The sequence below is a fragment of the Sphaerodactylus townsendi genome, linkage group LG01 (genome assembly GCF_021028975.2).
Source record: "Sphaerodactylus townsendi isolate TG3544 linkage group LG01, MPM_Stown_v2.3, whole genome shotgun sequence".
NCBI classification, from domain to species: domain Eukaryota; kingdom Metazoa; phylum Chordata; class Lepidosauria; order Squamata; family Sphaerodactylidae; genus Sphaerodactylus; species Sphaerodactylus townsendi.
The window spans coordinates 5,046,427-5,069,395 of record NC_059425.1 but is presented as its reverse complement, the minus strand read 5'-3'; the positions used below and the strand labels follow the sequence as shown (position 1 = coordinate 5,069,395).

Sequence of the window (22,969 nt, the reverse complement as noted above, 5' to 3'; positions counted from 1 at the left end):
AATATGCAGAGATAGCCATAAACAACTTGAATGTCTAAACACCCCGTCCATGTTTTCCTGGCCTCTCAGGAACTTGATGACCTTACTGTTGTTACAAGAAGTACCATAAACAAGGTGATAGCCGGAGCAGCCAGGATGCAATAGATAACTGTTCTCACATTCACTTGGTTTAGAAATGCGCTGCTTGGGAACTTGTACCAAATGTTTGACGTGGGATAATTTGTTGCAATCCTAAATCTTTTGCAACGTATGTGACTCTGCTTTGATGTACCCTAAAGGGACCCTTTAAAAACCCTGGACCTTCCACCAGTTCGGGGCAGCTCTCATTTTAGGTGGGATCTGTGCTGGCTTAGAAATAAACTCTGCTTTTATTCTGAGTAAGACTTTTTGTCTGTGATTGGGAACCTTTGCCTCTCTTTCTTCCCTCTGGCTTGAGGGGAGAAGAGTTCCCTTGCCCCTTGGCCTAGGTGGCTGTAACGGAAACTCTAGATAGAGAGGCAGCTCTATTATATTCATAATAATAATAATTCTAATCTGAATCTTGCCTACAAATTGGTGCCATGACTCGGATTTAAATACAGCCCTCTGGCTCTGCCCCTTTCCTGGCCTGGTGGGAGCGCGCCCCTCTGCCTCTTTTGGCTCAGGGCTCATCAGGTCCTAGGCCTGGGTGTCTTTGCCTTTGTGCTGTACTGATCCGAGCAGCCAGCTGATTTCAGGAGGGCTGCCGCCGGCTTCCTATTTTTTTCCCTCTTCCCTTTTTCTTCGGGACAACGCTCCAGTTTTTCTGCAAGAACACCTCTCCGGACGACAGAAGCCAGGTGCAGTAGAGATCTGTGTTTGTTTTGTTTCTGTCTGGTCTGAATAAAGCTTACGTCTTGTTTTGTGTTGTGGGGTACCCCTAGGCCACCTTTAAGATAAAAGCCTAGACGTCTGAGGTCCCGTGCTAGTTTGTTTTTACAGACGGGTTAAGTATTGGTTCCTGATTACTCTGTAACAGGCTGATAAGAACTGTGTGGAAAACCCCCCCTTTCCTCTGATTCCGTCATGGTTTGGCCTAGCAAACTGCGAAAGGATGAGAAGGGGGGCCCCCAGTCTGAGGACTCAGCTCTTGCCTGTATTTTGCATAATTGGAAACTTCTCAAATGCAAGATTTGAGGAAAGAGGGAGAAACTGATTGATTGGTGTGTGAAGGAATGGCCTCTCTTTTATTTGGACGGAGGTGCCCGGTGGCCTTCGGAGGGGACCCTGGATCTCGCCACCATTCAATCTCTCTACCAGGTCCTTATGACCTCGGAACGCTCCCAGCAAGGGGCAGCTTTGAAAGCCACTTTTATGGAAATCAGCTTGTGCCCCGGCAACTATACCATTCCTGATGGCTCATCCCTGGTGGTTTACAGACCGCCGCCGGCAGCGCCAGGGACTGGCCCTCCCTTCCGCTGCTCGGCTCCGATCTTGCCTCCTCCCCCGGATGAGCTGTACCCTCCCATTCCTCGCCCGTATGTCCCGTTGATTCCCACTCCGCCGCCTACCCCAGCTCAGGATCAGGCTCAGAATCTGGCCCCAGCACCCCCTTTGGGCGACCAAGGGGGGCAGGGGGAAGCACTCCAACTAGTAGCCGCCCGAGAGCTGGAGGACAGGAGAGCCAGGGAAGCGGCGCTTGCGGCGGCAACGGCGGAAACTCAAGCTGAAATTGAGAAGTCAGCTAGAATTATTAGGGCAGCTGAGGGACTGGCAGACAGTCCTACTGGCACTCTCCGGCGCTCAGAGCGCAGGAAGCACTCGCCTGACCGGTATGTGCCGGGAACTTTCCCTCTGAGGGACCAGGTTGTGCTGGATCAACAAGCCGCACCTCTCTCCCGGTCCGTCTCCGACAGTATCCCATTGCACAACATGTGCGGATTGGGCTACAGCCGGTGATTGATCGCCTCCTGCGAAATGGCATTTTGGAGGAGTGCGCCTCTCCCTTTAACACTCCAATCATTGGAGTCCCAAAGAAGGACGGCACTTTTCGCATGGTCCATGACCTCCGCAGCATCAACCAAATTACGGTGGATCTCCATCCAGTCGTCCAAAAATCCTTACACTTTGCTCACCTTAATTCCCGCTGATCATGCATATTTTACTTGCCTTGATTTGAAGGATGCATTTTTTTCTGTGCCTCTAGATCCTGCTTGTAGAGATATTTTTGCTTTTGAGTGGTCTTACCCGGATGGCCGTAAAACATAAATCCGTTGGACCAGCCTGCCTCAGGGTTTCAAGAATAGCCCCACTCTTTTTGGGTCTGCTCTTGAACACAGGCTTCGGGTTTTGGATCCCCCGGAGGGGTTTAACCTTCTCCAGTATGTTGATGATCTTCTCCTTTCTGCAGCTGATGCCCTTACATGCACGCATGCCACTATTTCTCTCCTTAATTTTTTTTTGGCACAGGAGGGGTTCCGGGTCTCGCAGGCAAAAGCCCAAATCACTCCGGAAACGGTGCTCTATCTTGGTTATCAATTAAAAAGGGGGGAGAGAGCTTTGACAGCATCTAGGAAAGATGCGATAACCAAAATAAAGCAACCCGAGACCAGGAAGGATTTAAGGAAGTTCTTGGAATTGCAGGTTACACCAGAAACTGGATCCCAGACTATGCTACCTTAACAAAACCTCTGTATGAGATGCTGCCGGGGCCCGAACTCGCAAAAATAGAATGGGAAACCCTGGAGATTAACGCTTTTCAGGCAGTAAAGCAGGCTCTTATCAGTGCCCCGGCACTGGGCCTCCCTGACTCCACGAAAGAATTTTTTCTGTTCCTGCATGAACAGAAGGGAATAGCAAAGGGAGTCCTGACCCAGGAGTTTGCTGACACTCAGAGACCTGTAGCATACTTATCAAAACAACTTGACTTGGTAGCTAAGGGATGGCCCGCGTGCCTACCTGCTGTAGCTGCTGCTTGTCTATTAGTAGAGGATGCTTTAAAATTTACGCTGGGGGGGGACCTGACTGTCTATGTTCCTCATGCAGTTTTAGCCATGTTAGAACGGAAAGGGGGCCACTGGTTAACTCAGCAGCTATAAATATCAGGCCATCCAAATTGACAGCCCAGGGGTAAAATGTGTAGTCTCCACCAAGCTGAACCCAGCTACGCTTCTGCCTGATGAGAGTCCTCTTCTGCATGATTGTATTGAAACAATAGACATGACATACGCAGCCCGTGCAGATTTACAGGATCAGCCACTAGAAAACCCAGAGGTAGAATTTTGGACAGATGGGAGCAGCTATATGGTGGAGGGGAAGCGGTTTTCTGGCTTTGCAGTTGTCACCCAGAACTCAGTCATAGAAGCCAGAACACTGCCCCCTACATATTCTGCACAGGCTGCGGAACTCATGGCTGTAATGCGAGCGCTGGTCCTGGCAACAGGCCAGCGGGCAAATATATACACAGACTCCAGATATGCCTTTGGGGTTGCACATGCGTTTGGGGAACTTTGGAAACAAAGGGGTCTACTAACCTCTAAAGGATCAAAAATCAAACATGCCTCGCTTGTGCTGGGCCTTCTGGAGGCCATAGACGGACCTAGCGAACTTGCAATTGTACACTGCAAGGAACATGCAGCAGGGGACTCCATCCTGGCCCGGGGTAACAGAAGGGCAGACACCGCTGCAAAAGCAGCAGCAGGGGGAAAGCAGGTTTACTACACTACTAAGGAAGCCGTTGCACAAGCCCTCATTGAAAGGTTACAAAGACCTAGAAAAACTTTTTGGGAGGAAATGGAAGAAAAGGACGAGGAGGATTTAGAAAGGGCAGCATGGGCCCAAGAGGTGTGGGAACACGAACATGCTGCCATAACAGGAGCTCTCATCCCAGCAGTGCAGGACTTAGACCCAATATACACACAAAAGGAAAACAAATTTGCTGAAGGGAATGGACTACACTCCAGGGAGGACGGATGGTGGGAAACAGAGCAGGGAAAGATCTATGTGCCTGAAGGGCTGGTATTTCAGATCTTGAAAAACCTCCACACAGGCACCCACATTGGGTGTCAGGGTCTGATAAATTGGTTTGATCTATATTTTATTGGAGCCAAAGTCAGAGCACAGGCAGAAGCAATTACAAAAAACTGTGTTATCTGCCAACGGACAAACGTTTCCTCCAACCGTCCTGTATGGGAGACCCTACCCTCTATCCCGACCCATCCTGGCTGACGAAGCCAGGGTGGGTGATGCTTTAACTGTCGAATATATTTCTTGCCTAGCTGCCTCAGTCTCACAGCTGCACCGTGACCTGAACGAAATCCGACCAGAAGGACTGACTGCCCCGCTGCATCCTTTCGTGCCGGGAGACTGGGTCTACAAGGCTACAAGAAGGAGCCTCTCATTCCGGTGTGGAAGGGCCCCTTTCAAGTCCTCCTTGCCACTCAAGCTTCGGTGAAAGTCGGAGGGGTAAAGACCTGGGTCCATCACACTCGCCTGAAACACGCTGACGCACCACCCCTTGTGGAAGCTAGAGAAACAGCGGCTCGTGACGAGGACATCTGGTCGGCTGAATTGGGATCTGATTTGCGCATGCTTTTCCGCAGAAAGCCAGCCCACTGTGAAACACCCCCTCCGGCATCTGAATCTGAGGAGGACGACACTGATGCAGCCCTAACCTTGCCGGAAAACGAACACATCTAAACTGCCTGTTGGAATATTTTCCAGATACGGTCTTCAGTCTTCAGTAGAGGCATAAGTCCGGGTTCTTCCCTTTCCGAGGGACCCGGTGTCCTGTGACACTGAACTATATTTTGTGTTCGAATCAACAGCCCGCAGAACTCTCCCGGTTGAAGACATCGCTGGAAAGGACCACCAACGAGGCTGAGGCAGAACTGTGTTAATACTTAAAGTTTTCTTATGCTTTTTAACTTTGTGTTTTGATCTAGTTTCTTAGCTGCCCTTATGTATATGCTCCCTACCCCTTCTAAACTCCCGTTTCACAGTTATTGGATTGCACCCTACTTAGCTCCTGCCTGTCGCCCCTGTCCCCACTATTCTTTACAAATATATGGTATTGCTGTAGAAAACATTACTGTAGAATACTTAACAATCTTCGAAGCATCTCCCCAGTAGCCTTCCACAGTGGGGTCCTAAGATTGTCTCTACCCTCGTCAGCGCTGCAACACTGAACCTGGTTCAGTTAGTGTGCCCCCTCAGGTTCCTTCAGGCGCACAATTAAAAAGGGGGGATTTTGTGAGCAACGCTGAAGAACTGGAAATTATGCTTTAAAGAAATACAATATAAGGATATCAATATAGTAGCATTACTTATATAGATCTCTCCCTCTGCTCTTAGGTTAGGCTAACTACATTCCTTAGTTAATTACCCAGACAAGGAGCCCCTCAGTCTATAGGGCTAATTTACTGTTAGATATTGGGAAGATAACCCTTTCCAATATGCAGAGATAGCCATAAACAACTTGAATGTCTAAACACCCCGTCCATGTTTTCCTGGCCTCTCAGGAACTTGATGACCTTACTGTTGTTACAAGAAGTACCATAAACAAGGTGATAGCCGGAGCAGCCAGGATGCAATAGATAACTGTTCTCACATTCACTTGGTTTAGAAATGCGCTGCTTGGGAACTTGTACCAAATGTTTGACGTGGGATAATTTGTTGCAATCCTAAATCTTTTGCAACGTATGTGACTCTGCTTTGATGTACCCTAAAGAGACCCTTTAAAAACCCTGGACCTTCCACCAGTTCGGGGCAGCTCTCATTTTAGGTGGGATCTGTGCTGGCTTAGAAATAAACTCTGCTTTTATTCTGAGTAAGACTTTTGTCTGTGATTGGGAACCTTTGCCTCTCTTTCTTCCCTCTGGCTTGAGGGGAGAAGAGTTCCCTTGCCCCTTGGCCTAGGTGGCTGTAACGGAAACTCTAGATAGAGAGGCAGCTCTATTATATTCATAATAATAATAATTCTAATCTGAATCTTGCCTACAACTACACCACATGTCCCTGCTTGGGTTCCAGGGGTTAGCATTCTTAATTTGGACCCTGTCGCATGCAGCTTTCCTCTAGAGGGAATCTATCCTCGTGGCTTGGCAGGGGGCGGGCTGCCCTTCTCCTTTCTACTCACAAAGTCCACCCAGGCCTGCAGCTCAGCCCTGACTCTTGAACCACGCTGCCTTGCACATCAGGTTCCCCCTCCCTCCCCTGTCTCCTTTCCAAATGGAGCCCTAGCCTGACCCTTCTCGGCTGGCCTGGCGAGGGAGCTGCCTGCCAGGGAGTCTCAGCTGCAACCCCCCTCCCCCCAGAATTAACCCCCAGAAAGGCACAAGAGCTGGCCGGCCGTGACCCCTTCCAGAGAAGACATTGTTCTCTTCGCAGGGTGGACTTCTCTGGCAGAACCACTTTGCGTCTAAATGGAAAATAATCTTATGCCTGCTCACCTTTCCACCTAGCCACAGAACAAAGAGGCATTCACTCCGCATGCGAGAGGCTGCAAATTAAAATCTAAATGGGGGGAGGGAGGGGGAGAGCGAGCGAGCGAGGGAGGGAGCTTGCTCATGGGCAAGAGTATAGAAGGAACAAAGCAAAGCTTCCTTCTCTCCCCCCCCACAAAAAAACCCCCAAAAGGCCCAGAGAGTAGCCATGTTGGTCTGCAACAGGAGAGCTCCATTCAAATCTAGCAGCACACCAGAGACCAACAAGATTTTTGGCGTTGGAGCCGGGAGTCCCCAAAACTCACGCTTTGAACATCTTGTTGGTCTACTGAGCTACGGGATGTGGATTTAGCTGTCCTCCAAAAACAGGTGGTGGGAGGGAACGTTTAGCTTTGAGACATAAGTGTCAAACTCGCGGCCCTCCAGATGTTATGGACGACAGTTCCCATCATCCCCTGCCAGCCTCATGCTGGCAGGGGATGATGGGAATTGTAGTCCATAACATCTGGAGGGCCGCGAGTTTGACACCTGTGCTTTAAGAGCTCGGTCGTGGGCGCTCAGCCAGCCGTTCCGGGTGGCTCTGGAAAGTGAGTCAGGTCACACGGCTTGGAGGAGGAAGGCGATGGCAAACCACCTCCACACGTCTCTTGCCTTGAAAAGCCAGCGGGGTCAGCTGTGACTTGACCACACTTTCCTCCACCCCCCACCCCCACCATCATCAAGAAAGCCGAGAAGGAATCCTGTCTTTGGGGAAGGCGCTCACGGCCCCCTGCAGGCCCTTCTGATGGTGTGAGTGTCTGAACCGGCCTTCTACGGACCCAGACCCTCAAGGCTAGTCTTGGCTGCTCAGACTGGCCTCTCCTCTCCAGGGTCTCTCTCGGGGGGGGGGGTCTTTCAAACCCCTCCTGCCTGGCCCTTTTCACTGGGTCTGCTCACAGGGATGGAACCTGCGGCCCTTGGCATGCAAACCCAGCGGCTCCCCCACTACGCCACAGCCCAACCTCCTCTCGTTTCCTTAAAAAAGACCTCATCGCCCCCGAGAGCTGCTTTGTGCTCTGCAGCCACTTCGCAGCGGTGTGCAAATAGGAGCCGCCTGTCGCCTTTCCTCGGCATGATTCATTCGGCACCTGCTCATTCAAGAGCCGCAAATGGCTCCCCGGAGGCCTCGGAGAACTCCACTCGCCTCCGCCCGCCCGGTTCTGCCCAGCTCACCGGATGTTCCCGGGCTCACAATTGCCACAAGGACTAGTGCCTTTTAAGAAAAAATAATGGAGGGAGTCGCCGTTCTGCATGTGCCACTTCTATGCAGGGGTTCGGTCGTCAGGGCTAGCCAGAAAACACACGCAAGAGCCGGGGTTGATTGGGCAAGACCACTGCACTGGTGGGATTCAAATAATTTGACAACTGTTTGTTTACCAGCACCATTTTAAGAACCGGTTCTGCTGAAGCGGTGCGAACCGGCTGAATCCCACCACTGGTAGGCCTGGAGGGAACGTGGAGGATGCCCACACCGGAGAACTGGCATGGGGGGGCCGCTAAGGGTGCCTTCCTCATGGGGAGGGGAAGGATCTCTGGGCAGTCCTGTGTTCTGCAGCGACTGTGGAGAAGTGGTTAAGAGCAGGTGCACTCTGATCTGGAGAACTGGGTTTGATTCTCCGCTCTGCCACTTGAGCTGCGGAGGTTTATCTGGGGAACCAGATTAGCCTGTGCATTCCAACACATGCCAGCTGGGTGACCTTGGGCTAGTCACAGTTCTTTGGAGCTCTCTTAGCCCCACCTACCTCACAGGGTGTTTGTTGGGGGGGAAGGGAAAGGAGATTGTCAGCCCCTTTGAGTCTCCTTGCAGGAGAGAAGGGGGGGGATATAAATCCAAACTCCTCCTTTTCCTCTTCTTCCCCCGTCTCTCCGCAGTAGGCTCAATCCCCCAGAGGCCAGCGAAGAGGTAGCGTCAAGAGCGCCTGGCGCTGGTCTCGCGCTGGAACAGCCAAATCAAGGCTGCGTCCTGTTCAATAATTGAAGGGAAGTTTGGGGGCAATTATTTATTTAGAAGAAAACAGCGTGTTAACAAGGACGCGAGCCTAATCCATCACGACGGCGTGCCTGCCATATTAGCACCTCTGTCCAAGAGCAGAGCCCGCGAGGCAAACAACAGACGCTCTTGACGAATCAGCGGCACGCTCCAAAGAGGGGCGCGGGTGGCTCCAGGAACCGGCAGGCCTAACTGGCGGGAGATGGCCCTGCCGCAAAACCGCACTGGCTCTTGGGGTGCCCAGCTGCACCGCACCCTCCCTGAAACAAAACCCAGGGCAGGGACGGGCCTCAGTGCTACCTGACAGCGTTAAGCTGCAGCAGCAGTTGAGGGAATCGGTGCCCCTGACTCTAAGGTACAGTCATGCGGTGGTTCAATGAGAGAGAAGCAAGAAGGAACGTCAGGCTCCAGCTTCAACACGCCCCCTCCCATGACCCCCCACCCCTCCAGCTCCTGTCGCTGAGCTAATTCCACTCTGGCGTGCCAATGCAGGTTCCCTCCAGCAGGGGGAGTGAGCAGGTAGCTCTTGCTCCCTCTGCTGGCGCAGGCCAGAATTACTGGCACAAGCAGAACGGGCTACCCTTTCGTGCCCTGGAGGTGACTGACCACCAGAGTAGCCCCCCATCCAGGCCTGTTAGCCAGTTGATCCCCTCTCGGGTCAAGAGACCCACAGAGGGGCAGGTCCTGGCAGCCCTCCCCAGCACTGACGCCTGCTATTGGCCACAGATCTCCCCCCCGCCAAGCTTGTGTGTGTCTCTGGGGGTTCCACCGGATGCTGGCCACTTGCTGTGGCGAGTGCCAATTCCTTAGAAGAAAAGCTGGTGTGGAGGGGAGGAGAGACCCCCATGGCTCTTCTGAGCACATCACTTCCTCCCCCCCCCCCAATGGCTCTGCCTGCTGAGATGTGAGATCGCCCAGCTGTTCAGCCAGTGGCTTCTGCTTGGCCCTTTCCCTTGGGGGGGGGGGGCGCTAAGCAATCCCCTCAATTGCCCCTACAAATAAATGCAATTACCCTCTGCAGATGCCAGCCACAGATGCAGGCAAAACGTCAGGAGGAAACGCTACTGGAACACGGCCACACAACCCCTGGGAAACCCCCAACACCCCAGTGATTCTGGCCGAGAAAGCCTTTGACAATGCAATGTTCGTCTTGTGCATGAAGGAGAGTTGGGTGGAAACCCTGGCTCGGATGGGGCTCCTCCTTTTACCGGGGGTGGGGCAGTTCTTTGAGGAGATGTGGTCAAGGGGGGGGGGGGTCAGGGCTGAGCTGCATGCCCAGGGCTTCCGGGCTCCACTCGCTCCTGGCCACCGGTGGCCCTGCAGGATTTACACACACACACACACACACACACACCCCCTCCAGGAGGAAGAGGTTTGCTTGGCTCCAGAGCTGCCTTTTGATGAATTAGCTCATCCCTGTTGGTTTTAATGCCTTCTCCGGTTTTTTTTGCCTGAGAACCACGCACACCCCCCTCCATGTGAGCACGCCACACGCCTGCTGCTTGCTGATGCACTTTAAAGAGGAGACCACGGTGGTGGCCCAGAATTCCTTCTGAGGGGGAGGGGGAGGAGGGGGAGGGCAAAGAGGGGACCAGCAACTGCAAGCGCAGACCCGTTTTCTCCTGCCTTTGGGCCGCTGGATCTTCCAGGATGGCTCCAGAAGGGTGGCAGGAACCCCCTGCAGAAGAGGGGGGGCCAAGCAGGGGCACGACACAACCCCTGCCACAGACTCAGAGAGGGGGCAACGCTTGATTTGTCATACATCCCTTTGCCAGCTAAGCACACACACCCCGTCCTGCCAAGGGCAGCTCTGGTCACACGCCCCACCTAGTAATGGGCTCGAGGTGCAGGAAAAGAGATTCCACCTAAACATGAAGAAGAAGAAGAAGAAGAAGAAGAAGAAGAAGAAGAAGAAGAAGAAGAAGAAGAAGAGGAGGAGGAGGAGTAGTAGTTTGGATTTATACTCCCCTTTTTCTCCTGTAAGGAGACTCAAGGTGGCTTACAAGCTCCTTTTTCCTCCTCTCCCCACAACAGACACCTGGTGAGGAAGGGGGTTCTGAGAGAGTCCTGAGAGAACTGTGACCAGCCCAAGGTCACCCAACAGGAATGCAGGAGTGCGGAAACACATCTGGTTCACCAGACAAGCCTCTGCCACTCAGGTGGAGGAGCGGGGAATCAATCAAACCTGGTTCTCCAGATTAGAACCCACCTGCTCTTCACCACTTCACCACGCCGGCCCCCTACACCGCTGCACTCCTTGCCCCAGACCTGTTTGAGGCGCTTCCCCCAGCTGGACGGCTTGGGGGGCCCAGCCTCGGAGGACAAGCGCTTTCCTTCAGCTTCACTGACGGCCTTCAGGGACCCCCTCCCCTTGCTGATGATTCCCGGGCAGCTGGAGCCTGCCTTCTCCGCGAGGGCTCCCAGGGGGCAGGGCAGAGGAGAGCAGGCCCCCACGGGCTGTGCCCCCAGGCCCACCCCCTCCAGGGCAGAGGCCGGCTTCCCCAAGGTGTTCCCTGCCGGCTGAGGCCTCTTCTACCACCCATGCCAGCCATGCGTGCAAACGGTCCGCCACGCAAGGGCAGAAGAGCTTCTGGCTGTTCTGCAAAAGCAACTCAGCGAACGGGAATCTGGCCCGCCTGGGCCCCGCCGAAACCCACAGAGCAGCACTTGCCGGTGACGCGCTTGCTTGGACACGCCAGTCCCTGCCGGTGCCCCAGTTGCCAAGCGGCGTGTGCAAACCAGCTCGTGCCCATTGGTGGGCCTCGCCAAGCTCCAGCGGGACGCGACATCTGCCTCTCTCTCCCCCTCTCTCTAGGAAGTCAGCTGTCACTTCAGGCGAGCACCAGTTCACTTCACCAGCTCTCGGGTTCAACTGAGGCAGTCTTTCAGTCTTCGCGACAACTAGCGCGCCGGTCCCTGCACAGAGGGCTGAGGTGAGAACTCCGGAGCAGAGCTGGGCCGTGCTGGGTGCGAAACTGGGGCAGTCTGGGCAGAGGTGGCCGGCAAGCTGCAGGGCCTGGCCACTAGCCTCAGCAAAGCCCCTTCTGCTGACCGGTTCTGCTGGCCGCCCCGTCAGCCGGTGACAGCCAACGTGGCACAGCCACTACAGTCCGACTAGGGACTGGGGGATGTGAGTTCGAATCCCCATTCTGTCACGGAAGCAAACTGGGTGGCCTCAGGCCCATCACACACTCTCGGCCTTGCCTACCTCTCAGGGCTGTTGTGAGAATAAAACCAAGGAGCCAGCTACAAAAGAACAGCTGATCAGAGGTGACCCCTCCCCCTTCCTGAGTTGTCAGCTGGGGAGCAGGAGGATCGGGTCCATCAGTGACCCAAATTCAGGCCCAAACTCCAGGAACTGGCAGATATCTCTTTTGGGAGGCAAAGCAGGAGAAATCGTGGCGGCAGCAGAGAGAGAGGGAGGGCCCTTTTTATTTGACTAGAAAAATGGCCCTCCATATAGTCCCACGATTGGGGGTCACCCCACGGCTGGGCCCTGATTTGGCCCGGTGAACTGGGCCTTCCCACCCCACACGCGCCAGACACGGATGATGGTGCTGATCTACTTTGCAGGGTCGTCGTGAGGCCTGCCCTGTACAAAAGGGCATTTCCGTAGCATGGGCCATATTCGTTTTCCGCGGCTGAAATCCACACGAATCTCCTGCGACCCTCAATGGCCGGCCTGGCGTTGAGCCCCCTCGGGTGCGCGCCCACCCGCCGCTCGGCCACCGGAGGAGTCCCGCAGTTGTCCACGGCCACGGCCGGCCTCGACCACGGAAACGCCACCCGGAGCGAGAGGCCGCCTTGGCGGACGGCGATGCCGGGCCTTGGTCGCCAGAGGGCAGCAGGGAGCCGTCGGACCCTCGCGGGCTCCGGCCGAGAGTCAAAGTTTGCGCCCCGCGGACTCGCCCCCCCTCCACCTTCTCGATGCTTGGGCGGGGGCGTGGGGGGGGGGGACTCCGCGTCACCATGGAGACGAGGCCACCCCCAGAGAAGCCGCCGCTCCCTGGTGCCCGTCCGGGGGGGGGGTGGGCTTCTCGGAAGTTCTTTCGGGGGGGGGGAGTCCCGGGCAGCACCTCGTGGCCGAACCGGAGCAGAAAAGCGGCCCCGGGACCCAGTTCGAGGGGAGCCCGGCGGCCGCCACCAAGTCCAGCCGGTCCGCCGCGGGTGGCTCCCTCGGGCTCCACGCCTCCGAGCGAGTAGGAGGAGGGGGGTCCGGCGCCTCTCGTCCCCCCCCCCGCACCCCCTTTGGAGCCTGCGGGCCTCCCCCCAACTTCCGCCCACTGCAGGCTGGCCGGAGCGAGCGGGGGTCGAAGGGCCGCTGGACGTGCGCTTCCCTGGGGGGCCCCGATCGGCGGGGAGGGCGTCCCGGGAGAGCGCGGCGGTCCGGGCAGCCCTTGCGTGGGGCTAGCGCCGGCCCTTCGGTCCCCGGTTGTGCGGGCTGCAGGCGGGGGGGGGGGCGCCCCGAAGAGCCCGCCAAAGTCGCTCGCCAGTCCCGGCTCTCGGCGGCCTCCGAGGCCCCGCGCGCAAAGCCGCCCCCGGCCCGCCTCCTCGGCTGCCTCCGCCCCCTCCCCTCCCCTCCCCTCCCCCCTCCCGCTCCAGCCCAGCCGGGCGCTGTTTTCGCCCGTTCGCGAGAGGCGGCGGCGGCGGCGGCGGGGCTGCTGCGGGTCGTGGCCGGGGGGGCGCCGGGAGCGATGCTGGTCCTGGCCGCGCTCTGGGTCTTCTCGGGAGCCGGCGCTGCGCTCGCCCAGGGTGAGTAGGAGCTGCTCCTCCGACGCGCCCCGACGGCGCCCACCGCGGGCAAGAGCCGAGAGAGAGGAGCGGGCGGGGGGGGGAGGGAGGGAGGGAGGGGGGGTCGGGCGGCGCTGGGCTGGGCTGCGAGGCCGGGCGGGTTTCAAGCGGACGGTCCCGCCGGGGCGCTGCGGGAGGGGGCCGGAGTGGCCGGGGAGGGGGCGGATTCCTGCGGGGGGAGGGAGGGAGCGGAGCCTGCCAGAACGCCCCGATCGCTCCCCCCCCTCGCCCCACATATGTTGTTTGGACTCCCAACGGGTGTTTGTGCGGCGCTGGGGTGAGGGGGGGGGGGCGTGCAAGTGCGGCGGCGGCGGATCGGGGCTCTGCCCTCCGCGACTCGGGGATCCGGGGAAAGTTCCCGGTCGGCTGCAGATGCGAGGCCCGGGCCGCGGGGCGGGGGCGGGGAGGGGGCTGGGGTGCGCGAGTGTTGTGGACCCCCCGCCCCGCGCAGCCCGCCTTACGGGGGGGGGGGGGAGCGGCGAAAGAGTTGGGGGGGGCAGTGGCTGGAACGTGGCGCTTTTTCTCCGGCAGCCCAGCACGTGGGGCATCGATGGGGCAGAAACCTCCCCTACGGCCGGAGTGGCGGGGGGTGGGGTGGGGGCTGGCAGTGTTGTGGCTGGTGACGATTCTGGGTGTGGGGATGCACCGCCTTTGCCATCAGCGGCTGGGCAACCCAGGCTAGAAACAGGCACCGCCGGGGAGCAATCCCGGCTTTGTCTCCGGCCCCTCTTGGCCGGTAAGGGCTGTGGGGAGCTTCGGACTGGCATGCGTGGGGGGGGGGGCGGCAGTTTGGGGTCTGGACCGGGGGAAGGAGCGCCCCAGCCGAAGAGTCGGGGGTCCCCACCCGGCCACCCCAGCTTCCCTCCGGAGATGGGACCCGCCGGCAGGGGCTGCCAGGGTGGCCTCGGGGGCAGCAGTTTTGCAAGAAGGGAACTTGGGGGGGGGGCATCGCCCTGGTGGGGGCCCGGACTATACCCGCGCTGCAGAGGTCAGGAATGCCCCCCCTCTCCTGGCGTTGCGCCGACGGAATTCCTCGCTGTTGCCACCATGAGGTCTAGAAACTTGACCCGTGACAAACGGGGGGGGGGCGTTTCTTGGCAAGACTCTCCGTGCCCGGCCGTGACGGGTGCCTGGGCCGCTGGTCTCCCCTCCACCCCCGAGGGCACCCTCCCCCCCCCCAGTGCCATCTCGCCTGGGCGGGGCCGGGCAGCGGCCGCGCTGAACGTTCCAGTCAACGAGGTAGAGCCTCCTTGGTCAGAGGCAGTCGATCTGGGGCAGGGCACAGGGATTCTGAACCTGTCCGTGAAGGTTAAAGCGAGGGGGGGTCGGCCCCGAAAGGTAAACGAAGCCCCGCCTGTGATAGCCCCCCCCCCCCGTGCCTTCCAGCGTTTTGTCTGAGACGAGCCCGATTCGTATGCAGAACCGTCCTTTGAAGAGGGGGGGGGGGATATCAAATTACGGGGGAAGTGGAGGAAGGTGGCGGGGCTCCTCATTGGCTCCGGAGGGTACAATAGACTTGCGGGGGGGGGGGCTAAGTCCCGCCCCTCCTCAGCTGCCACATTCCTTTTAATTATAGAGGGAGGGGCCGGCTGTGGAGTCAGGCAGGACCTGAGCGAGATTGGGGGAGAGGCGGCCCGTTTCTGCCCACCCCCCTTTGCGGAGATCTTGATGGAGGGGCCCCAAGAGAGGAGGGACAGTGGCCCTCTTCTGATGTCATGAGAAGATTGGGGGGGACAGTCTGGGTGTGTTTTGCCCCCCTCCTCCTTGGGCACAATCCTGCAAGGAACTCACCCCTTCCCCCAACCGGCCCCTGGATTGTGGTGGGCCAGGATAGCTGGTTGCCTTCAGGGGCTCAGTTTGGACCACCCTCTGCCCCTGTTGGGGGCACGACCTGGAGAGGGCAGAGAAAGGGGAGAAGGTCCTCCCAAGCCAGGCTCTGCCCCCCCTTATACCCCCTTCTGTCCCCCAAGAGTGTTGATGATGGATGTCCTCCAAGTGGTTGTCTAGGAGTGGGGGGGTATCTTGATATCTCAAACATAGCAGTGGCTTCCCCCCCCCTCCAGTGCTTTTAGGGAGAGCTGGGGGGGGGCTGTCCGTGAAGGGAGGGCCGGGTCGGGCACAGCTGGGTGGAAAGGAGGCTGGAAAGCGAGGGGGGGGGGGCGCGCTCCAGCAGGCGGAATGAGTTTCATCATTCTTCATTTTTCGCTAAATAATTTTCTGTATTTTATCTAAATGAAAGCCATTCTTCTTCTCCGCTCTCCCCTCCTGCCCGTTTCCCCCGGCCCTGCAGGGTTCCTTCCGCAATTGTGTCACAAATTGAAATATTCATTCATTTTCTGAGCCTCTCTCTCTCTCTCTCTCTCTCTCTCTCTCTCTCTGTGGATTATTTTTCATCTTCCCTTTTCCAGGAGAAGAGTGGGGGAAATTTAAAACAGAAAAGATGAAAGCTAATTGCCAGGGGAGGGGAGAGGAAGGGAAACTCTCTGTGTGTGTGAATGGCGGGGTGGGAGGGGGGGGGTCTCTTGTGCATTGGGATGGGAGGTGGAGCTGTATCTGGCATCCCAGCTCACTTCAAGTGTAGCCCAGCAAGGGGCAAGTGGGGCCCCTAAAGTCTGCCCAGCTGAGTCCAGCCGAGGTGAGTTTACCTCATCCACATTTTTGCCCCACAACATGCCCCTGGAAAGCCCACAAGCTGGGCCTGAGAACACAGACCCCCCCCCCAAACCACTGCTTCTCCCCACTGCGAGGTCCTTTGCTGGGTCCAGCTCTCTGGACTGTCCCTCGCGCCCCCCCCCCCCTGTTCAGCCAAGCCAGTGGCAGCGAATCTCACAAGTAGCCATTGGTGGAGAAGCACTTTTTAAAGTTTGCCTTGAATTGGTGCCCCTGAATTCTGTTGCTTGGGGAGGGGGACAGAAAGGTTTCCAGATTCCCCCCCCCCCCCAATCATCTTGTCTTTGCAGCTGTCCTGACTAGATGGCCACCCTTTCTGCCCTGCTGCTCTGGGAAAAAGAACGGGGTCTCCTTGTTGGTGGCCTCTGGGCTGTTCTCGGCTGGAATGACGTGCCCCCCGCCCCCCCGGAGTCAAGGGCTGCCTGCCTGCGCCCACCTGGTGAAATGGCTGGGACCCAAAGGCCGCTCTCTCTGGGAAAGCAGTCATGTGTGGCTCCAGGCGGTGAGCAGGCGAAGAGTCTTCTTGGATCAGGTCCATCTTCTGGCACAATGACCAGTCGGAGCACCTGCCCCCCCCCCAGCAGGGTTTGAGCCCCCTCCTTCCCCGAACAGGACCCTTGCCAGTTCGACCGTCTGCATGAAATGGGACCCCCACGTTTCCTATTGAAGCCCCGTGAAGCAGACCGCGTGGTGGTCAGCGAGGGGCAGAAGGTGGGAGCCGGGGGGGAACTCCCTCCCTTCTGTCTGGAGGGGCTGAGTGGTAACGGGCAGGAATGGGGAGAGGCCGAGTGGCACGTGGCACGTGGCAGTGCTCAGGGTTCGGTCCCCAGCCTCTCCAACTGAAGGGGGCCGCCCTTTCCGGGAGCCTCGTTGCGATGCTGTCCTCACTGACTCCCGGGCTGAGCACCAACTCCTGGGTCTAGAGCAGGGGTGTCCAACGGCACTTCAGATGTTCATGGACTACAATTCCCATCAGCCCCTGCTGGCAGGGGCTGCTGGGAATTGTAGTCCATGAACATCTGAAGCACCAGAGTTGGACACCCCTGCTCTAGAGTCACACACTGGCTTGAATGATCCCTGGATCTCCTTCAGACTATGTACAGTGTTAAGGTGTGGAACTCACTGCTGCGGAGCCTCGTGGAGGGGACGCCACGCAGGTTCTGGCTCGTGGACTGCCCTGTCCGTGGCTGTTAGCCCTGGTTACTTAATGCAACCTGCATGCTCAGAGTTCAAGATTGAGGCCTGCCGTGGGAAGGACTGGGCCTGCCACTGTTGGAGGGAGGCAGGATGTGTGGAATGCAGGAATCCACGAGTGGCTGGTCCCACAGCACAGCTCTCAGTTACTCAGCGTGGCCGGACGAGACTGAGGGGCCGTGGCTCCGTGGCAGAGCACTTGTGGTATGTGCAAAAGGCCCTGGATTCCGTTCCCAGCATCTCCTGCTGAAAGGATCGGGTGATGCGGAAGGCCTGAGACCGTGGAGAGCCACAAGCAAGGTGGGCACCCGTGATGGACTCTGAGGCCCCCAGGGCCTGATCCAGAACGAGGCAGCTTCGTGGGTGACGAAGGGTGCCCAGCAGTTGGGACTGGGGAGTGGAGCAGCATCCGGCCTCTGTCCCAGCTTCTGTTGGGGGCTAGAGAGCTCCCCCAGCCCCGCCGCAACTTCTGTCCACCGTCAAGTAAAGCTGAGTCTGTTTTGCGCATCTCAGCGCGGCTGCTGTCCGGAGAGGGTGCATTTTGGACCAAAGGAGGCTAAGCAGGGAGGGGGCGCGTGGTGCCTCGGAACAGACCAGCCGTTCAACGTGGGGCAGCCATTTCCGGGATGCAGAGTACTGTGCCTCCCGCCCCCCGCTTTGTCCCTCCCATTGCCATTCCCTTCCCCCTCTCTGTTCCCGCTTGCAGTGAGTTACCTTCTGGGGCTCAACCTGAGAGCTTCTCTTTGAGACCCCCTGCGAGGTCGACCCCTGAGCAGCTGCCGAGTGCTGTTTCTCCCACCGAGAGCTGGAGGGTGCCCCCCCCCCCAATCTGGCGTTCTGCCTCCCTGGCCGCTCCCGCCTCGCTGCCGGATCTGTCAATCAGCGGCGCATCTGCCTCTGTTGCTTTTCCCTGTCAAGCCTGTTCTAGCCTAGAATTGCTCTCCTGGAAAATGCTTCGGTGCCAACGGAGCGTGCCACCCGCGTGGGGGCAGCTGGGCACCTTCCACCCCTGCAGGACCCCAGTTCCTGAGGACACAGTCGACCTCATTTCCTGGGTCTGAGGCCGTCAGGGCTGAGGCCACAGGAAGGGTCCCTTGCGCATGGCTCACCTGCCCCTCCTACCGTGATGCTTTTGTTGAATGCAAGCTTCTAGCCCAGTGGTTCTCAACCTTCCTAATGCCACGACCCTTTAACACAGTTCCTGATGTGGTGACCCCCAACCCTAACATTTATCCATTTTACAGATGGGGAACACGGATGCAGAGAGTCTTAGGCGACCCCTGGGAAAGGGCCGTTCGACCCCCAAAGGGGTCCCGACCCCCAGGTTGAGAACCGCTGCTCCAGTTCAGTGATGGCAAACCTATGGCACGGGTGCCAGAGGTGGCACTCAGAGCTCTCTCTGTGGGCACGCACAGAGTTCATCATGTGGGGGGGGGGGAATCCCCCCCCACACATCTAGGCTGGCTTGGGCTGCTGGGCTCGATTATTAGCATTAAACCTAAGACCTAGTTTTGGGGAAGCAGTGTAGGTAGCCCTGCTAAGTGCTGTTAAACCCCACTGATTTTCATGCAAAGAACTGAAGTGCGATCCTTTACCTGGGAGTAAGCTTGGTTGCTAGCAATGTGGCTTGCTTCTGAGTACAACCTAGGGTTGTGATTCACCCGTTCAAAGAGTTGCATGGTTGCTTCAAAGCAAAGCCACCAACTACCACCAAGCTTACTCCTGAGTAATGCACACCTCAGAGCCAACCTTTTTTTCTAAACTAAAACCTCAGTATTCAGGTTAAATTGCCGTGTTGGCACTTTGCGATAAATAAGTGGGTTTTGGGTTGCAGTTTGGGCACTCGGTCTCGAAAAGGTTCGCCATCACTGCCCTAGTCCATCCTGTGGCCAAGGGAAAGCAGGACTCAGGAGGAAGCTTGCTGCTCCCACCCCAAGAGTAGGAACCCCCCCCCCCACACACACAGGAGGTCGAGGGGGGAGTGGAGGGCCTCTCACAGGGTGCGCAGAGAGTCTCTTCGTGCTGGGCCCTCAGGGGGTCTTCTCAGTATCTCCTCCATGCTTGTTGGAGGCACCAAAAGGATTCATGGAGCCAAAGGCTGACTTTGGTCCGGGGGAGGGAGCTTGTTAAGCTGACCCCCACAGGTTATGGGGAGGGGGGTGTCTGTCTGAGGAAGATGAATACCCTGTTTTGTGGAAGGTTAAGAGTCTGGCTGGGGTCACCCTGGAGCACAAGTTCTTGGAGCTCTTGTTTCCTGTTGGGGCGCCTCTCGTGTGAGGGCCGCGGGTGGGGGTGGGGGGGGGGTTCTGGCTTTGCCAATCATCCACCCTCTGCTCCAGCCGGTCCTCAAACCGCTCTTCCCTGTTGGGGCTCCTGATTGACACGCAGCCGGGCCCAGCCTCGCAGGAAGGGCAAACTTCAGCAGCAGTGGCGGAGGAGGTTAAAAGCTCGTGTATCTAATCTGGAGGAACCGGGTTTGATTCCCCGCTCTGCTGCCTGAGCTGTGGAGGCTGTGCACTCCCACACACGCCAGCTGGGTGACCTTGGGCTAGTCACAGCTTCTCCGAGCTCTCTCAGCCCCACCCACCTCACAGGGTGTTTGTTGTGAGGGGGGAAGGGCAAGGAGATTGCAAGCCCCTTTGAGTCTCCTGCAGGAGAGAAAGGGGGGATATGAATCCAAACTCTTCTTCTTCTTCTTCCTTAGGAAAGGGAATCAGGAAATCCTGTGTTCTGGAGGGATTGGATCCCACAAGGGGTCTTTGGGCAGGGATGCGGGGTGGGGGTGGGGTATCTGCTCAGACCGATCAGCCATCTCTGTCAATTGCGGGGCAGAGTGAAAACGTGCGGGGTCTTTGGATGTGTGCCTGCGTGTGTCTGCACAGACACAGTGAGCCAAACACCGGATCAGCCGCTGTTCCTCTCCCTGATGCCCCACCCCTTTTTGTGGAGCTGTGGAGACTCAAGGGGGCCTCCACATCCATCAGCCTCTGAACCCCACTGCCAGGGGGCAACTTCAAGGGGAGTGGTGGTTGTGTGGCTTTCCAGGCTGTGTGGCCGTGGTCTGGTACATCTTGTTCCTAACGTTTCGCCTGCATCTGTGCCTGGCATCCAGGCACAGATGCTGGCGAAACGTTAGGAACAAGATCTACCAGACCACGGCCACACAGCCCGGAAAGCCACAACAACCAGTTGAGTCTGGCCATGAAAGCCTTTGACGATACATTCAAGGGGAGTCTTTATATTGTATTGTATTAGACCAGGTGCTCGGGAGCAACAGCCGCAGAAGGCCATTGCTTTCACCTCCTGCACGTGAGCTCCCAAAGGCACCTGGTGGGCCACTGCAAGTAGCAGAGAGCTAAACTAGATGGACTCTGGTCTGATCCAGCTGGCTTGTTCTTATGTTCTTATTTGATTTGTATACCGCCCTCCCCCGAAGGGCTCAGGGCGGTGAACAACAACAGCATAACAGCACACATCCGTAATCATAACATCAAGCAACAAAACATCAATAACCATAGGATCAATGAACGCAACATTATAAACGTAGCGTTATAAACAGCAAGACCATCAATAATTATGACATCACGAGCTATAAGGCAACAATAATCCACAGAGATAGACATCACAAGCATAGATGGTGACTTTCCCATTCTGTAGCCTAATGTATACCCCATCTTTCTGCCCTCCTAGGGTGGAGTATTTGTGGACAGTCTGGAAAGTAGCAACTTGCTAGCTCATCTACAGCAAGCAATAATAGCTTGCAGGTCACCAAACAGGGGAATGTGTTTGAAACAGCCAAAATTCTTTGGCCTCTGCCCCGTTGCTGGACATGCCCCTGTGGGAGAGGGGGGGGGTCTGGGCTAGAGGGGCCTTCCCTGGTCTGATTCAGCAGAGCCCCTCCCCAGGTCTTCTGCTGCTCCACGGCTTCCCCTGAGATTCAGGCAACTGGGTGAGTCAGCACTGAGGGGGGGGGGCAAGACAGCTGCTTCCACAGGAGGGGGTCCCAGCAAAGCCCCCCCCCCCTGCAGCCCTGGGCAAAAGGGAGCAGTCCTCTTCCTCTCGCCTCCCAGCCGGCCCTGCTTTCTGGGTTGCTCCTGTGACTCATCCTCCTGACCCGCCATTCTCTGATCCGCCAACGCCTGCGCTTTCTTGCACCGCGGGGCTGGAGGCTCCAGAGCCTCTCTCTTTGTCGGAGGATGAGGGGCGGAACTCAGTGCATGCCCAGAGGAAGGCTATGATTGCTGCGTGCAGAGGGCTGCAAGAAAGAGTCCTGGGTTCACATTCAGTTCGCCTAGAAACCAGAAGCCGTTGGAATGCGTGGCTGATTGGGAGAGAACCGGTTTGGAAGACGGTGTGAGTGCTTGCTGTGTAAGCGAGCATCCTTTATCCTTTTGCTCTCCCAACAGCGCTGTGAGGTGGAGCATTGGGGAGGAGGGGCTGAGGGAGAGGGGTTGGCCTAGGGCCCGTGGTGGCGAACCTGTGGCACTCCAGATGTTATGGACTACAATTCCCATCAGCCCTTGCCAGCAAGGCCTTGCAAAGTGCCTGAGCTGACTCAGTTGCATAGCTACAATGGGGATATCCGGGGACAAACGCTTCGGGCACCCCCCCCCCCCCGGGGTCTGGAAAATCACCCCCAACACTTCTGGTAAAGGTGGTGTAGCTACCACGAAGGGTGGAGAGGGGTGCATAGCCACTGTGGGGCATGGGGGGCAAAGACGGGGTGCATAACTACCACGGGGTGCAGGGGGTGCAGTTTGCCCCGGGCATCATTTTGCCCTGGTCCCAATCCATCTCTGGGCAGCCCAGCCCTGCCAAAACCTTTCCTTTGTATCAGTCTGAATGGAAAGATGTCTGGGTCCTTTTCCCCCGGTCAGAATGCCGACCTAGTGCTGAGAGGGGCTGCAAAAGAGGCCGGTGTGAGTGAGTGAGTGAGTGAGTGAGTGACCGACCGACCGACCGACCGACCGACCGACCGACCGACCGACCGACCGACCGACCGACCGACCGACCGACCGACCGACCGACCGACCGACCGACCGACCGACCGACCGACCGACCGACCTAGTGGGAGGCACTCTGGGTGTCCTTTGGCTGGGGTGGGGTGCGGGGAAGAGCCTGGCCCCTGGAGTTGGACCTGCCCGTTGGTGCTTTTGCCAGCCAGGGGGAAACTGGAGCTGGCTAGAAAGACAGCGGGGCCTACTTGGGCAAGTGAAACATGGGAAGACCTAAGAAACAATGTTCCCCAAGGGTTAGAGACTTGGGCAAGGTTCAGATTCCAGCACTGCTTACTGGGTGACTGTGTGGCTTTCTCACCCCCTCTCCTACCTCGCAGAGGAAGGATGAGCTGCGCGGAATTCTTTTGAGCTCCTTCGGGACTTGGCTGGGAAAGTTGTCCTGCTGAGAGCCAAGAGGGATTTGGGGGGGGGGGGGTTCTGTTGCAAATTTCCTGAAGAGGCCTTAGACCTCCCTGCCCCCCCCCCCCCAACCAGTGCAGAATTCCAAGTGCCTGAACAGTCGTCTGACTTCGGCATCTGCCTTCCTGGGCCCTTCCTTGCAAGAGGGAAGAGGGTCTTCCTGGCGTCGTCAGGCAATTTCACCCCAGAGTCCTTGCGAGGCAGAGCGTGAGGAGGAGTTTGGGTTTATATCCCACCTTCCTCTCCTGTAAGGAGACTCAAGGCAGCTTACACACTCCTTTCCCTTCCTCTCCTCACAACAGACCCCCTTAGCAGGGTCTGAAAGAGATCCCTAGAAGAACTGTAGCTGGTCCAGAGGAGGTCCCTTTACAGCAGGCTTCATGTGTAGGAGCGGGGAAACAAATACAAATCCAGTTCACCAGATCAGAGTCCACCACTCATATGGAGGAGCGGGGAATCAAACCGGG

The 22,969-nt window shown here is 57.4% G+C and overlaps 2 protein-coding genes across 2 annotated transcripts in view; both read left to right on the top strand.

Moving 5' to 3' along the window:
- The first annotated feature begins 2,351 nt into the window (after positions 1-2,351).
- Positions 2,352-4,656, top strand: LOC125426096. The gene is made up of 3 exons (XM_048484236.1): positions 2,352-4,021; positions 4,236-4,407; positions 4,560-4,656. The coding sequence occupies exons 1-3, from the start codon at positions 3,178-3,180 to the stop codon at positions 4,654-4,656; spliced, it is 1,113 nt and encodes a 370-aa protein (XP_048340193.1). The 5' UTR covers positions 2,352-3,177.
- Positions 4,657-12,929: 8,273 nt separating this feature from the next.
- The window catches only part of KIRREL1 (kirre like nephrin family adhesion molecule 1), a 122,418-nt gene continuing 112,378 nt past the window's right edge, over positions 12,930-22,969 (top strand). Inside the window, 1 exon segment of the mRNA XM_048483923.1 lies at positions 12,930-13,182. Coding sequence (XP_048339880.1) covers positions 13,125-13,182 — 58 coding nt within the window. The 5' untranslated portion in view covers positions 12,930-13,124.